Source organism: Solanum dulcamara, chromosome 9 (genome assembly GCF_947179165.1).
Source record: "Solanum dulcamara chromosome 9, daSolDulc1.2, whole genome shotgun sequence".
Taxonomy (NCBI): domain Eukaryota; kingdom Viridiplantae; phylum Streptophyta; class Magnoliopsida; order Solanales; family Solanaceae; genus Solanum; species Solanum dulcamara.
The window spans coordinates 2156863-2173194 of record NC_077245.1 but is presented as its reverse complement, the minus strand read 5'-3'; the positions used below and the strand labels follow the sequence as shown (position 1 = coordinate 2173194).

Below are 16332 nucleotides of genomic sequence, written 5' to 3'. Positions count from 1 at the left end.
TATTCGGACCAAGTCAATTATTTTATATTGACAGATAATTGAAATATGTTTCATTAATTTAGTCATCAAATATTTTTCAGAAAACTGGTTAAGCCGCCTCATCAAGAGAAGAGTTGATGGGACTGAAAAGTCAATATTGCTTGCTATTACAAAAATCTAAACTATAAAATACATAAAAATTGGTTTCTTAAGCTGATCATTAGTGGAAAAAGAACATACTAGAAGATTTAGTAATGGTGGGCTTACACATATGTAGAAGGGACCAAGTCAAAGCCTTTTAGAATTCTAGTCCAGCTCACTAGAGCTCATCTTTGTTGACTACCAAAACCCCAGAAAACCCAAGTCTTAAAATTAAGAATAATATGTCGGGATGATGGGTCCGATCCTCTATCATTCTCCACTTAAATATTGGACTTAGTTTGCTTGGTGCATGGCTCGAACTTGTAACCTAAGACACAAGCACCTCAACCTTTCCAAATAAAAGTTTATATTGCTGAAATAAGACATCATATGTTCAAAGGAGTGTACAACATCATTTACAAGTCAGCTTGGGAACACCTCAGACATCATCGCAATACAGCAAATGGCCTCTTATCTGCTTAGGACCATCTGTTTGATCCCAGAAGAAGTTTCATTATTTTATGGCTGGATGCTTCACTATCCATTGAGAATTAACCAAAAACAGAAATAATAATAACACAAAACAAATTGACTTTTAACATTGTGCATTCATCCCTCCATATGGATGTAGGTGACTTATTGACTAGACTAAAACTATTGCATGTCTAAGACACGACTCATACAAGTTCCCAGCTGAATTAACCTTCTGTTAACTGAAAACTTAAGCAGTCTATATAGGTATGTCGTTCAGAAAACATGCAATGAAAGTAAGCAAGAAAAAAGTTAACAACCACGTAAGCAAACCACTCTCATTCCAGCAGGTTACCTAATAGTCCTGTTTCACTTTAACCGCTAGGCCACACCCTTGGGATGCCCATCCAAAGTCTAGTTCAATTCTCACACAGTAAGGGAAAATAAACATGATTTCAGATCAACGCTTGGCAAGAAGAAAGATTATTTCTTTAGCATATGTACAATTTGATACAGAGCCTATGAACTAGGGTCATAATCCAGATTTCTCTCAAACATTTACAAGATCTGACCAAACACATATTTACAGCAGTACAGCATTTGAGTGGCTACGGTTTGCACCATCATCTATACATTGTCAAAGAGGATCCTCTTTACCTCATGCCAAACTTTTCTCCAGAAAACAGCAGATCCATCAACTCCATGGAGAAGAGGAGACTTGTCTTCAAGAAAATTACTGTTCATGGCCACATACCTACCAATAGTTGCCACAGGAACAATAACCATCTTTAAAGTGATGCAAGCACTTTGAGTCATGTATGTATATTTCACGTTCATATTTCTGAGAAACAAGTTTGGCAGTCCTATGACAATCTTCACACATTCTGAGGTTCTTAACAATTCGTATCACTCGAGAAGATTGAGGACTGTTAATAAGGGCAAAAGAAAGTGCAAGTTTCTCACTATGAACTCTAGTAATATCTTCGTTCTCCTCTTCTTTGATGCAAAGACTATTGCAAGAACTGGATCCCTCCATTTTTACTTCCTTTCTTTTTATCCAAGAATCTGGAACCTCAGTACTTTGCTGACCTGAAGCAAAAGCATGGACCACATTGTTGATCTCAGTCCAGCTGCTCCAACTAAGAGATTCCTCACGATGATTTCTTTTTCTGGGTCGCATCACTGTTACTGATTCTTCAGAAATCCCACGTAGTACATATAACTGTAAAAGCAACTGATAAATCACTATGTTTCCAGGATCCAATTTGAGGAATTGTTCCCCAGCATGGATAGCTAAATTCAAATTACCATGCACGCGAGAGGCAGTCAGCAATGCACCCCATAAAGAAATATCACGCTCCATGTTCATATTGTCTATAAAATTAATTGCTTCTTCAATTTCACCTGAGCGGCCATATAAATTAACCATAGCCACACAATGTTCTAGACCTGGTACAATCCGATACTCCTCAGTCATGCTAGAGAATATACGCTTCCCCTCTTCAACCATCTTGGCTAAACCATAAGACGATATCACATTGGAGAAGGTACCCCTATTTGGTCTTAACCCTGCTTCTTTCATTTGATGAAATAGCTTTATTGCCTCACTTGAACAGCCATGTAAAACATAACCAGCAATCAATGTGTTCCAAGAAATGATATCTTTGGTTGACATCCCATCAAATATTGTTTTAGAGTATTTTATGCCCCCAGACTTGGAGTATGTGTCTATAAGAGAATTAGCAACAGAGAGCTCATTTTCCAGATTGCAATGCAAAACACAACGATGGATCTCTTTCACCTTCTTTGTGCCAATTAGGTTTGCACAAGCTGGTAGGATGGACAAAATGGTAACTGCATTCGGCTTAAAACCAAATGACTGCATTTTCCGGAATATACCCAATGCTTTGTCTTTCTGTCCATTTTGCAAATAGCCAGCAATGAGAGCGTTCCACGAGGCAGCGTCCCGCTTAATGTTCCCGTCCTTCTCCATCCTCCAGAAAAGATCCAATGCTTGATCCTCATCACCATTTTGCATGTGTCCTGAAATCAGAACGTTCCACGTGATTACATTAGGTGATACCTCAAACTCGTGCATCTTCATAAAAAGATCATAGGCTTTTCCACAGCACCCAGCTTGGCAGTACCCTCCAATCATGGAATTCCAACTGTATACATCTTTCTCTGGGATCATATCAAAGACCAGCCGAGCAGCTTCGAGTTTACCACACTTGGAATATAAGTCAACCAAAGCATTCCCAACAATTACCTCTCCATCAAATCCCAACTTAACAACCAAAGAGTGAAGTTCTCTTCCCTTCCTCAGGTCCTTAAGAGATGCACAAGCTGAAACTGTGCTTGTAAGTGTAACTTCACTTGGTGTAACCCCATTCAAAATCATCTCCCGGAACAATTCTAATGCCTGCCTGTTCCTGTTATGTTGAGCAAAACCCGAAATTAGACAAGTCCAAGTAAAAACATCAGGCATTATTCCCTTACCCTCCATCTCCTTCATAACCTCCAGGGCCTCATCACACCTACCTAACTGATTATAGCTTGCTATCAATATATTCCAGGTAATCAAACCTGGTTCTACGCCTTCAAGACGCATCAAGTTCAATAACCTCCGTGCCTCAACAATATCACCCTTGTGACAATATGCCATTATAATTGAATTCCAAGACACTGCATCCCTCATCTCCATACTCCCAAAAAGCCTCTTTGCACAACCTAACAACCCACATTTCGCATAAACAGCTAGTAGCGAATTAGTCACACGAATCTCAGAACTCATCCCACATCGAATCGCTATAGAATGAATCGACATGCCAGTCTCAACATCCCCACAATTCGCACACGCTTGTAAAATCTTGGGGAACAAAAAGCTATCAGGTACAACACCATCCCCCATCATCATGTAAAAAAGGTCCATAACTTCACTCCACCTACTATCTCTTGAACAAGCACCAATCATAGCAGACCAAGCAAATAAATCTCTTTTACGCATTTTATCAAACATTTCATATGCTTCTTGTAAAGACCCACATTTCGAATACATCCCTAACAACTTAGTTTCAATAAAAGGGTCAACTTTTTCCAGTAAAAAATTCATTTCCCTGTGAAGTTTACGGCCAAAATACAGTGACTTTTCATTGATGCAAGATTCTATAAGTTTTGAGAAAGTTTCGGTTTTTACCTTGTACCCATATTGTGAAATGGATTCAATAGCTGTTATGGCTTCACGGAGGCGCCCATTTGTGCAGAGATAATCCAAATGGGTATCTGTGAATCTTGATTCCTCTGTATTGGGTGCAAAATTGATGGGTATTTTTGGTTTTGGGTGATAATTTTGGGGTAATTCTGAAATTGTTGGAAAAATTGATTTGCATGGAAGAATTACACTCTCCATTGGAGAGTGGCTTGCCCAACTTTTTCTATTTGTTTTTTTGGGGGTTTATGATCCCTAGTTTGTTGTTGGTGAAGAGTAAGTGATGAAAGAGTTGCAGAGAGCCACAGGAAGTGCAGCCATCATTCTACTTTCAACCAAACAGAAATTGACAACTCAGATTATCCAAGAAGGAACTGATCAACTCGGATTATCCATAATAACTAGGCTTACTTGGGCCAACGCCTGGTGGGTACTTCAGTATTGGGCTATTGATCGTGAAAATTTTAGCAAAAATTACTTAAATACACATTTTATTTTATTATTATTTTAAAAAAATTCTACTATTTCAAAAAATATCAAAAATCTTCTCTTTGCTCCCATCATCTTCTTTTTCGGATACATCAGTTCAAAATGCTATTTTCACAATTTTCCTTCGTTCTTTCACTCCACAAATCTCTCCACAATTACATTCATTAATATATTTTTGAATTTCATTTTTTTTCTCTTTCCAATTAATGATTTCAAGTTATTTAAGAGGTAAATCTCTTTCCATCACTTCAGATTTTGATTTTTTTAACATTCTTTTTTAGTTTTTTCATCTTAAAAAATTGTTGATACATATTGATGAATGTCAATCTTTCAGTATTGATCGATTTTTTGTTGTTCATCTTTTTCTGGTACATATAGATTTAAATTTTTAATGTATCTAGTTGTTTTTATTTCTTAAATTAATGTATAATACCTTCGTTTCAATATTATGATGCATTACATTTTTATCATGCACAATGTATCGTATTCAAATATTAGTTTTAATACATAATCTTAATTTATTGAAACACAAATTAGTACGTATCATGTTCATATACATAACTATCACAAATTTTGTTATCTTTGACTATCAGATACATACACCTTAACTTATTCAACTAGAAGATTAGACATTATCAAATTTTATTGTTGATACATAAACACTAATATTTTTATAACAATATTAGTTTGTATCATATTCATAGTTATAACTATGTATATGACACAACATTGATAGAACAACTGAATTTTTTTTTCTTAATCTTTTTCTGATACATAAGGATTCTAGTTTATTTCATATCTTAACATGTGTGTCTCGTGACTTTAATTGTTTATCTGATACATAATTATTACAAATTATATTATCTATCATGTACCAATTGTTGTTATGTATCTACAGTATTTAATTTTTGTTCAAATTTATTCAAATTAGAAGATTATGTGTCTGTACACATTAGCCAATAAATACAATTGATAAATGAATTCTAATGTTCTATATCTAAAGCATTGTGTATCAAAATAATTGATATGTACATGATACATAATATATATCAAATTCAATAATTTTTAAACTTTATTACATGTATCATATACATATTAACTCACCACTGTGTTATGTATTACACACAAAAATGCTATTGGGAACAATTACATGTATAATGTATCTTTTATAAAATATAGGATTTCTCAAACAAAATAATACAGATAAATAGTAATGTATCATGCACTAATTTTTTGGGCTAGATACATAATTTCGAATTTATACTAAGTGTATCTGATACATAGCGACTACCACACAGTAATGTATCGCTCTCAAATCTAACATCTTATAGACAATAATTACTTATTTAATGTATATAGTAGAAATATAACACTTATCAATTTAAACATCATAAATAATAAGATATAATGATAAATCTATCTATCTCGAAAACACAATTCAAAAAATGATGACACAACATTATAAAAGGTATGAATAATCCATCAAAGCAATGTATCTCTCCAACTTTTTTGTCCATTTGTATCACCGGTGGAACTGCCGCCAATGGTTGTTTCGGCGAGGAGGCAGGGCTTGCCGCGGGAGTTGAAAAAGATACCTTAATTGCTAGCTTTTGGTTTTGTATACATGCTGCATTTGTCGCATTGGTGAATGAGAAGTAAAATACATATGACCTTGATGGATACCATTGCAAATTTTACAGAAGCAAATTCATCAGAAAAATCAAAAAGATAAAAAAAATTGCAGGTTTTTGAATACCCTTTTGACTTCTAGCCGTGAATCTTGAAAATTTTGAAGAAATTGAAGGTACAAACTACAAACAAGAAAGTTGAGACTTTGGCGTGAAGATTAACACTCGGTAAATTGAAGAAATCTGAATTGTTTGAATCTGTTATGATTTGGGAGAGATTGATTTGAGAGAGATTTGACAAAAATGCAATTACGCAATTTATGGATTTGATAATTAATTTTACGTTTCTTTTTCTTTTAAAGCGTGACAATTTTTTTTAATGTATCGCCTGCTATGTATCCGGGTGGTTGGGATGTATCCGGATGCCATTAAATTGAAGGGCTTTTTGTAAATTAGAAAAGGATACGAATATAATGTAATTTGCTCCTACACTATGAGATTCTTAAAAAAATAATTTTTTTTTAGCTGAATGGGCTTATTTGAAGGTGTTGAACTAAGGCCGTAAATAACACAAATCCCACTAATTTAGGGTCTAATTATATATTTTTTCCGTGTGTTTTTAAAATTACCATTAGTACCTTCGATCCACATATACAAATATCTAGTGCTTCCAAATATACTATATCAAGTGGATTCGCATGTATCTGGAATTTACTGACTTTCTCGCTCGCCTCTCTCCCTATGTAAATGTAATTCACATGTATCTGATAGCGAAAACATACATATATAAGTGTATCTGACTTGAAATCTGACATGAAATTATTAATTAGTGAGACTATGTGATTATTTCAAACTATAGGGAGAATTTATAAATATGGTAGGAATATTTGTGTAATTTAATTGTTTTCCTATGGACTAATAGCTACTTCAGGAAACTACATCCAGTGACTTTAGAAATAGATGACGTTGACCTTTTGATCCTTATTTTTCTTCTGGATAAATCTTCAAGGTAAAAAATTAAAAGTATTGCTCATGGGGCAACTTTTTTAGAATTGAATTTTTTTTCATGTCACTTTAATAAATATAACTCTTAAAGAATTACCCTTTCTAATATTGTTAAATTTGGATCTAATATTTGATTAAATATTTTTCAACTATAGACAAAACATATCGTCTAACGTTTGCAATACTATAAAATTTAGATTCTGTATAATCTAATATTCTTTCATAAAACATTCTATTCATTTAAAAGGGATCTTGGGGACCATGATCTAAAAATTTCATAAGTTGCCACAAAAACCAAAAGAAGATTATTTACTAAAAAATTATCCCAAATAGGGACATGAAAACTTCTGTTGAAGTCGGATATCATGCATAACTTTAATTGACAACTTTCCTTGGAAAAAATTATATATCCTCGTTTAATAGTTCATTTTGTTAAAATTGCAACTTCCTGTGGGGATAAATATTTATATGCATCTAGCATGCATTTATATTAAACTATAATAATTTAACTTTATCAGTAAAAAATATATATTACTCAATCATGATTAAGTAACAAATATATTTATGAAATACACGTTGATCTTGTACCTGTTTATTTAAAATAAACATCGAAGGTAAATAATTTTTTACAGTAAAAGACAAATTAAATATTGCCCACTTGTCCATGAGACAAAGCGTAGAAGGAAAGGAGTGAATAATCAAATCCACCATGACCATAAACCAAAAAGAAGATTGGGATTAATTCAGCTCTTGGAAATCGAAAAAAGGAGAGGAACAAACGGCGGAAGAACGGTGTTTGTTGCTGCTTCTATAAGTTTGCAACACTAAATTTTGGTCTCGTAAATAATTAACCACCAGACATTGGAACAAACAACATATTTTTTCAAACATAAAATAAAGAACTCAAAATATTCATAAACCTGTCGTTTTATTCATGGTATATGGTAGAGATTACAGGATTAAGTTTGAAATTAAATTTATATTTAAAGATATAACTAATCTTAGAATAAATTTATACTTCAAACTTGATGTTATTTTATCTCATTTTGGAGATGGGATAAATTAATCCAAAAATTATAATCTCCGAGATAACTATGTCTGCGAAAAACCAAACGACCAACCTGGCTGCGTTGCGTGCCCTCTACAATATACAGATTTGATTAAATGGTAGGAATGTAGTTTGAACATTGATACACCAAATTTACTCTGCTGCACATCTGATTAATTAATACTCATTCCGTTCATATTTATATGTCGCACTTATTAAAATAAGATGTTCTTTAATATTTGTCATTTCACAAAACTTATACATAAATAATACTATTCTTCTTATTTTACCCTTGAGAGTTATTAGGCTTTAAAGTATGAATTTGACCAACATAGAAAAACTAAATTATTAATTCATGTTTATTGGTCAATTTTATTAATTAAAATAAATTCATTTATGTTCATTTATTGAAAACTAACTTCAAAAGAACACTAAATAAGAGCACAATGATAAACTCACCTAGTTTCTTAAGGAACATAAAATCTAAAATGATAACATACAAATAGAAACGGAGGAATACTGTCAATGAAATATAGTACTCTTGAGTCTTGCCTGTCCATATATATATTAATACTCATTTTTGGTTCCTTTTTAGTGTTGTTTGAAATTTCAATAGTCTATTAACAAAATTATTTGATGACATTAATTATAAGGGTTACGTACTATCTTTTATTTTCTTCTTAACCATCTTTTGAAGATTGATAGTTAAATATCTAACTTAATTAATACTTCATTAATTAGAGTCGTACATAACTATGTATGACTTTGAAGAAAAAAAAAAAGAGATAATAAATATATTTTTACTTTGATACGTCAACTATTTCGAAACACATTTATTTGGCAAAACGACTAAGATTTTCAAACAGGAGGATATATCAGCAATAAAAATGAAAACAAGATCCGATATTTGCTCTCCAACAATATAATATATAGTCCCACTTGTCACTATTTTTACACTTCACTAGTGTGGCTTGTTGCCATAGAGCGTTGAGTTGGTTCAACCAGGCTAAAAATTAAATATTATGATTATTTTAAAAATATTTGTATATAGTTTAGATAAATATTAGGAGAAGGGTGGGGGTGGGAGCTAGGTGTGGGGTGGTGGATGAGGGCTATGAGGGGTGGGGGTGAAGAAGAGGTATGTTGGAAGGCAAGGACGACATAATCAATCAATGTGAAATGTCAGTAGTGGAACTTGTATTCTCTACTTTTATTAGAAAAATTATTTTTCTTATTTTTAAAGAATTAATATTTGTTTTGGTAGAGGCATATTTGACCAATTGAACATGAGAAAATTAAAGAACCTTGAAATAAAATTAAAGTGGTGATGAGGAAAACGATAGTTCATAATCCCTCAGTCTCATTTTAGTTGTCATGATAAGATTTTGCACAATCCTTAAGAAAACATTAATTAGGAGCGTTATTTGACTAATATACTCCTTATTAATTCTTTAATCTTTATCTATTTATATGCCTCTTAATTCTAAAATAATTAATGTTAATGGTAAAGTTGGAAAAATATAATTAATTTTCTCTTGATTATTTAAATTGACAACTATTTTTAATATACATGACAACTAATATGGAACGAAGGGAGTAATAAAAAGTGAGGAAATACGTACTAACCTAATCCCAATTTATTTTTTAATTTTTTGTGTTTTGGCTAGTGTGAATATGTGATGAGGCAACTTACAACTAACAAGACGGTTTTGTACGTCAAACATTTATAAGCCATGCAAAAAAGGCAAATTACTACCTGCTTAATTAATGTAATAGAATACTAGATATAGAATGACGTTAAAACTCAAATCTCACCTTACCCCTCCCCTGGATTGGAGCTCCCATTCTTTTTGTTTTCTTCATGAATCAAACTCACTAATTTCAAATTAAAAGTGAAGGATATTTACCGTTTGAGCAACTTTATCTTGTCAAATATTACCTTTAAATTATATATACTCTTTATCTTAAATTATCTATTATGATTTTTAAAATAATTTTAAATCATTTCGAAACTTTTCACATTTATCCTTGATAGTTAATGTTTTTAAAAATTACAAATACCTTAATTATTTATAGGTGATATTATGATCAATGACAAAACTAAAAATTTTACTACGAGATATTAAAATATAAAAATGTAGAGACGCAAAACATATAATATTTCTACATAAGACTAATTTTAACCTAACTGAAAAATGTAATTTTTCGGAAGGTGGCTCTGTCTCTAGTTATGATTGTTCAAATACCAATGCAAAGTAAAATAGTTTTAATTTTATAAGCAGTAAATCTAAAGATGACCTTTTACAAACAAAAAAGAGGTAAAAAAATAAATTAAAAGGGAGGCCACACTTCAGACATGGGGACTAGATAAATCTCGAGATCTACTTTTTATTTGAACATTATTTATCTATTTATTTGAATTAGTATTGTTTATGATTCACATTTACGGTAGTGCTTATGTACGTACTTTCCATACGATATTTTCAAAAAAGGGTGATGACAAATTCCAATATTAATGCATAATTCAGATTAAGAAATATCAACCTTTTATTTTCACATTTTAACTGATATACCATTTGATTAACTAATTACTTTTTGTTGGAAAAATACTCCTCCTTCCCAATCAACAAAAAAATAATAATTAATAATTAACATAGCACTTGAGGAATTGGTCCTTTAATTTTTATCACTATCTATTAATTTTTTTGTATTTTGATTATCGTATTATTTTATTGTAAAATTATTATTCCTTTCTTCCAAATGCTATGTGATATTTTTCCTTTTTATATTCTATATTCTTTTTACTTTTATATTTTTCTTTTCAAATTGCTTTATTATATATTACTTGATTCGAGAATTTTTCGAAAATAGTCTCTACTTTTATGAATTAAAATAAAATATGTATACGCTTTGTCCTCCTCCACACTCCACGGAATTACTCGAAGTACGCATCAATAGTGTAGCTACATATAGCGAAGGGTGGTTTGTCGAACATCATTCGTAAAATATTATAATATATAACAAAAATTATAAAAAGTATATAGGTCAAATATTAATTTTCATACATATATATTAAAACTTAAACATAATTAATGAAAATTTTGATTTCGCAGGTGTGATTACCAGTGAGCTAAGCTGATCGGCAAGAAAAATCCAAACAACACCATATATATTGCCATTCTGCATACTACAATTCTTGACTCACTGTGTTACAAGTGTTATCCCCTTTTTCTTCCATAAATTCCCTCTTTCTTTCTCAGTTTCATTCTCAAAGATTGAAACTTTCCTGTCTTTATTTTTCTTATGCAGTGAAAGAAACCAGTAAATAGACAAAAAAGAAAATTAAAAATGGAGACAAGTTTAGCTTCCAAGTTCCTCAAAGTTTATACCTTTACCTTGTTAATGGTAGCTCAGCTGGTCTTTGGCAATGTTACCTATGATAAGAAGGCCATTATCATTAATGGGCAAAGAAGAATTCTTCTATCTGGTTCCATACATTATCCAAGAAGCACACCTGAGGTACTCTCATAACTCATTTCTGTTAACCATCTCGACTAAAAACATAAATTCTAATTTGCTTCTTTTGGAAAACACATTTTCTGATAATGGGTGGAAGTGAGACTCGACCCACTCTATCATCTCATCTAAAAGGTTAAATCTTTGTGTTATGTCTCAACAGTTTCCAGTACTATATATTCTTGGAGAGACAGTGTAATTCTGTATTTATGTTTATACTTGATGAATTAAATGAAATGGGGTGTTGCAGATGTGGGAAGATCTCATAAACAAGGCTAAAGATGCAAACTTGGATGTCATTGAAACTTATGTTTTTTGGAATGTTCATGAACCTTCCCCTGGCAATGTGAGTGTTCCAAATGCTCTACAAATTGCCCCAAAAGACTTGATCTTTATGTTTTCTGATTGCTAATATACTACTATGTTTTTCTTCTGGACAGTATAATTTTGATGGGAGATATGATCTTGTAAGGTTTATAAAAACTGTGCAAAAAGCTGGGCTTTATGCACATTTGCGCATTGGACCTTATGTTTGTGCTGAGTGGAATTTTGGGTAATAGCTTTACTTTTAGGGATCTTTACATGAATAGCGGGCAGATTCTTCTATCCGATATACATAGATTATACACTTATTATACACGACCATACACATATTATACATCGATTATACACTCATTTTTAGTTTAATATGGTTAATTTCAAGAATGAGCTAATGATTCTATGTAACCTCTCATTTTGATGCAGAGGATTTCCTGTATGGTTGAAATATGTTCCTGGTATCAGCTTCAGAACAGATAATGAACCTTTCAAGGTTTGTCCAAAGTCAAAAAATGATCTTTTGTCATATTAAAGTAACTGAACATTATCGACTATTGTACAAATACGTCCCTTTTGCCAATTTTTGTACTTGTTTGTTAGTAACAGTGTTTCTTTTTCTTTTTTCTTCTCTCTGATAAGTATAATGTGGTGATAAATTGATAGATTCTGATCATGAGTTGTAGTATTAACATTTCAATTGTTGTTGTGGTAAAGGTGGCAATGCAAAAATTCACCAATAAAATAGTTGAGATGATGAAGAGTGAAAATCTGTTTGAATCCCAAGGAGGTCCAATTATACTGTCTCAGGTATGAAACTGACTCAGTAATAGTGCTATGGCCTATGAAACTTATAGAATTTCTATTTTCTGAAATGCATGATATACTTTTAGCGATTGTTTTAAAGCTGTTTTTGGTTAGATTGAAAATGAATATCAACCAGAAAGGGAGGCGCTTGGAGCAGCTGGTGAAGCATATGTCCAATGGGCTGCACAAATGGCTGTTGGATTAAATACTGGAGTCCCCTGGATTATGTGCAAAGAGGATGATGCCCCTGACCCTATCGTGAGTTTCACCCGTATTCTCAGTATGATTACATAATTAGCTCGGATTTAGGCATAACGTTCTTGAAACTAGAGACTGATGGTTCCAAGCATGTGTCTTAATCAGATAAATACATGCAATGGCTTTTACTGTGATGAATTTTCTCCCAACAAACCTTACAAGCCAACTATGTGGACTGAAGCTTGGAGTGGCTGGTAACATCTTGAGGATTTCCAATTCTCTAAGTAATGTAAATATATGCTCATTTTCATAAACTGATTCTCATATTCTTATTTGTTGAGGGAAGGTTCGCTGAGTTTGGTGGCACGATACCTGTAAGGCCAGTTCAAGATTTGGCATTTGCAGTTGCTCGTTTCATACAAAAAGGTGGCTCATTTGTTAATTATTACATGGTAATGAACTTCCTTGGAAAAAAAGAAAATCCAACATTCATACTGAACATGTTCATGCTTGAATAGCATGAATTATCTTGCTTGTCTTAATTATTTCTTCTTTTAACAGTTCCACGGGGGAACCAACTTTGGGCGTACAGCTGGAGGACCTTTTATAACAACAAGTTATGATTACGATGCTCCCATAGATGAATATGGTAAGATTAATCAGCTTAGTCCATAATGTCAAGAAACTCCTTTTGCACATGAATTTAGAACACAGAATCTCTAAGTTGTGTATAGGTTCTTGTCTATCATTAATTGCTATGAACACAATCTCATGACATATGCTGAAGTAACCTGATCAAACTCTCAATTGAACTTTTAGTTATCGGCTAACTTCTTAACCTCATATGTAATCAGGTTTGATCAGGGAACCTAAATATAGCCATCTAAAGGAGTTCCACAGAATAATTAAACTATGTGAGAGCGCTTTAATATCTTCAGATCCCACTGTTGTTTCACTAGGAAGCTATCAGGAGGTTAGTGCAATTACAAAGGTTATTAACATCAAAAGTATGATATGTGATTTACTATTTTGTCTTGCTGAATCAAAATATGTCATTTATTTTAGGCGCATGTGTTTTCGTCCGACAAAAGAAACTGCACAGCATTTCTCTCAAATTACGACAACAACTCTGCTGCTAGAGTAGTTTTTAACAACAAGCACTTTAATCTACCTCCTTGGTCCATCAGTATTCTTCCAGACTGCAGCCATGTTGCCTTCAATACTGCAAAGGTAAGCAAGATTGCAACAAGCATTTGCCCAATTGCATTGTTAATTTGGACCTTGGTAGCATTCTATCAACATACAATATTCATCGTCATTCAATCTCTTTTTGCTTGAAGAAAATTGCTAGTAGCTATGTGCTTTGTCTTTCAGCTTAGTAATTTAAGACATTTTTTCTTGCTAAGGTTGGGACTCAAACTTCACAAGTGCGAATGACACCAACTGGCTCTCAGCTCCACTCTTGGGGGGCTTATAGTGAAGATGTATCTTCTTTAGAGGACAGTTCAACATTTGAAGCTGTAGGACTTTTGGAGCAGATAAATATCACCAGAGATAACAGTGATTACTTGTGGTACATAACAAGGTAAGGTTATTAAATAAGTCGAAAAATCATCCAAACATAAGTATATAAACTTTTCTAATATTGACAATGAATTCACTTTCTTACTTGTAATATTGCAGAGTTGATATTAGTCCCTCAGAATCGTTTCTACGAGGAGGACAGAAACCAACCCTCACCGTCTACTCAAGTGGACACGCAGTTCATGTTTTTGTAAATGGGAAACTTTCAGGTATTAGTGCTTATATGCACATTGGTAGAACAACTAGTAGGAAACATTTTTGATATTTCCTGCTGTGGTTTTAAGATTTTCATGACACTAATCAATTCCCAAATTTCAGGATCTTCTTATGGTACTCGGAAGGACACAAAGTTTACTTTCACAGGACCAGTTGATCTGCAGGCCAGAACCAATAGAATTGAGCTACTGAGCATTGCTGTTGGCCTGCCGGTTAGTTTCTCATCTTTGCTTACAGTACTTATCACTCGAGGCAAAAACAGTGGTAACTTTTATTACTCTATGTTGCTGCATCAATAGTTTTTCGTTCTCAATTGATTTTAATCATTCTTGCCGCCTTGAAGAATATTGGATTGCATTACGAGGAATGGAATACAGGAATACTCGGGCCAGTTGTTCTTCAAGGTCTCAACCAAGATCATAAAGATTTATCATCACAGAAATGGACATACAGAGTACTGAATCTTTGCCAAATCTTTTACTCTTCCTTTTGCCTTCAAAAGATCATTGACAGTAAAAGAGGTCCTTCAGGCTGGATTGAAAGGAGAAACAATGAACTTGATCTCTCAACACGAAACGTCTTCCATTGAATGGATTGGTGGTGCACTAGCTACCCAAGGACAACAACCTCTAAAATGGTACAAGGTAAGAAAATGAGAAAAAGTTTTTTAAGTTCTAACAAAGACTCGGTGAGATTTATGACTAGAGGCTGACTCAAAGTATTGGGAGTGGGATCAATTGAACTCAGCGATCATTTCTAGGATAGATCAAAGATATGTATATAGACCATATTCTCAAAGAATTCCGAAACTTGAAGCTATGAAGTTTAAATACTGGATCCACCTCTGCTTATGACTCATATTGGAATGTTTGTTTCAGGCTTATTTTGATGCACCAGAAGGAAATGACCCTGTGGCACTAGACATGAGAAGCATGGGTAAAGGACAAGTATGGATCAATGGACAAAGCATAGGTCGATATTGGACAGCATCTGCTAATGGCAAATGTGATGATTTCCACTATGCTGGAACATACAGACAAACAAAATGTCAACTTGGTTGTGGTCAACCAACTCAGAAATGGTAGCTCTTGAATATTTACTAACATATCATTAATAACACAAAAGCATTTGCTAACATGTCCTCTGTCTATTCTGCTTCTGTAGGTACCATGTCCCAAGATCTTGGTTGAAACCAGCACAAAATTTGCTCATCTTGTTCGAGGAAATAGGTGGTGATGTATCAAGGATACTGTTAGTTAAAAGGACAACTTCATGAGTTCAGTTAGTTTGTTCTGTAGGCTTAAATTCATGCAGAAGGCTTCCATTAACTAGAGTTGCATTACATTTCTTGGAAAATCCAAGATCTAGTAGAATTTCTTGTTTCTTTTTATTATTAGAATAAACCATTATGAATTTCCACTATGCTTGGCGGATGTATATGTTTGATGACTTCTGTTCCCAGTATACAGTTTGGTGTCTCACATTCTTTCTGATATTGGGTAACCAATGACCTTCATAAAGAAAACAAGAGCAAGCCCCTAAACACAATATCTCAAATCATGTTTCAAATCCTTTTTATGAATGGGCAAGAGGGAATAGAAGGGTAAATATTGGTCCAGATGATTAATCTTGTAAATTTGACAAGGCTATCAAGCCAATAAATGTTGCTTGTATCACAAACAAAAGACACCAAAAGAAAAAAGAATCACAAATCTTCGGCAGATACA

The 16332-nt window shown here is 33.1% G+C and overlaps 2 protein-coding genes across 2 annotated transcripts; one reads left to right on the top strand and one right to left on the bottom strand.

The window, feature by feature from the left end:
• Positions 1-1025: 1025 nt before the first annotated feature.
• Positions 1026-4179, bottom strand: LOC129903320 (pentatricopeptide repeat-containing protein At1g19720). The gene has a single exon (XM_055978843.1). The coding sequence runs from the start codon at positions 3998-4000 to the stop codon at positions 1346-1348; it is 2655 nt and encodes an 884-aa protein (XP_055834818.1). The 5' UTR covers positions 4001-4179; the 3' UTR covers positions 1026-1345.
• A 7021-nt stretch (positions 4180-11200) lies between these two features.
• Positions 11201-16174, top strand: LOC129904569 (beta-galactosidase 5). The gene is made up of 18 exons (XM_055980130.1): positions 11201-11488; positions 11736-11831; positions 11926-12038; positions 12230-12296; positions 12518-12610; positions 12722-12865; positions 12971-13059; positions 13152-13257; positions 13367-13454; positions 13660-13778; positions 13871-14035; positions 14212-14390; positions 14489-14598; positions 14708-14817; positions 14949-15059; positions 15136-15249; positions 15484-15686; positions 15770-16174. Exons 1-18 carry the CDS (start codon positions 11318-11320, stop codon positions 15879-15881), a joined length of 2190 nt encoding a protein of 729 aa, XP_055836105.1. The 5' UTR covers positions 11201-11317; the 3' UTR covers positions 15882-16174.
• Positions 16175-16332: the final 158 nt, after the last annotated feature.

Coding starts and splice junctions, on each gene's coding strand:
- LOC129903320 (XM_055978843.1), bottom strand. CDS start 4,000: ATGGAGAGTGTAATTCTTCCATGCAAATCAATTTTTCCAACAATTTCA.
- LOC129904569 (XM_055980130.1), top strand. CDS start 11,318: ATGGAGACAAGTTTAGCTTCCAAGTTCCTCAAAGTTTATACCTTTACC. Junction 12,611..12,721: donor GTCCAATTATACTGTCTCAG/GTATGAAACTGA, acceptor GTTTTTGGTTAG/ATTGAAAATGAATATCAACC. Junction 12,866..12,970: donor ATGATGCCCCTGACCCTATC/GTGAGTTTCACC, acceptor TGTCTTAATCAG/ATAAATACATGCAATGGCTT.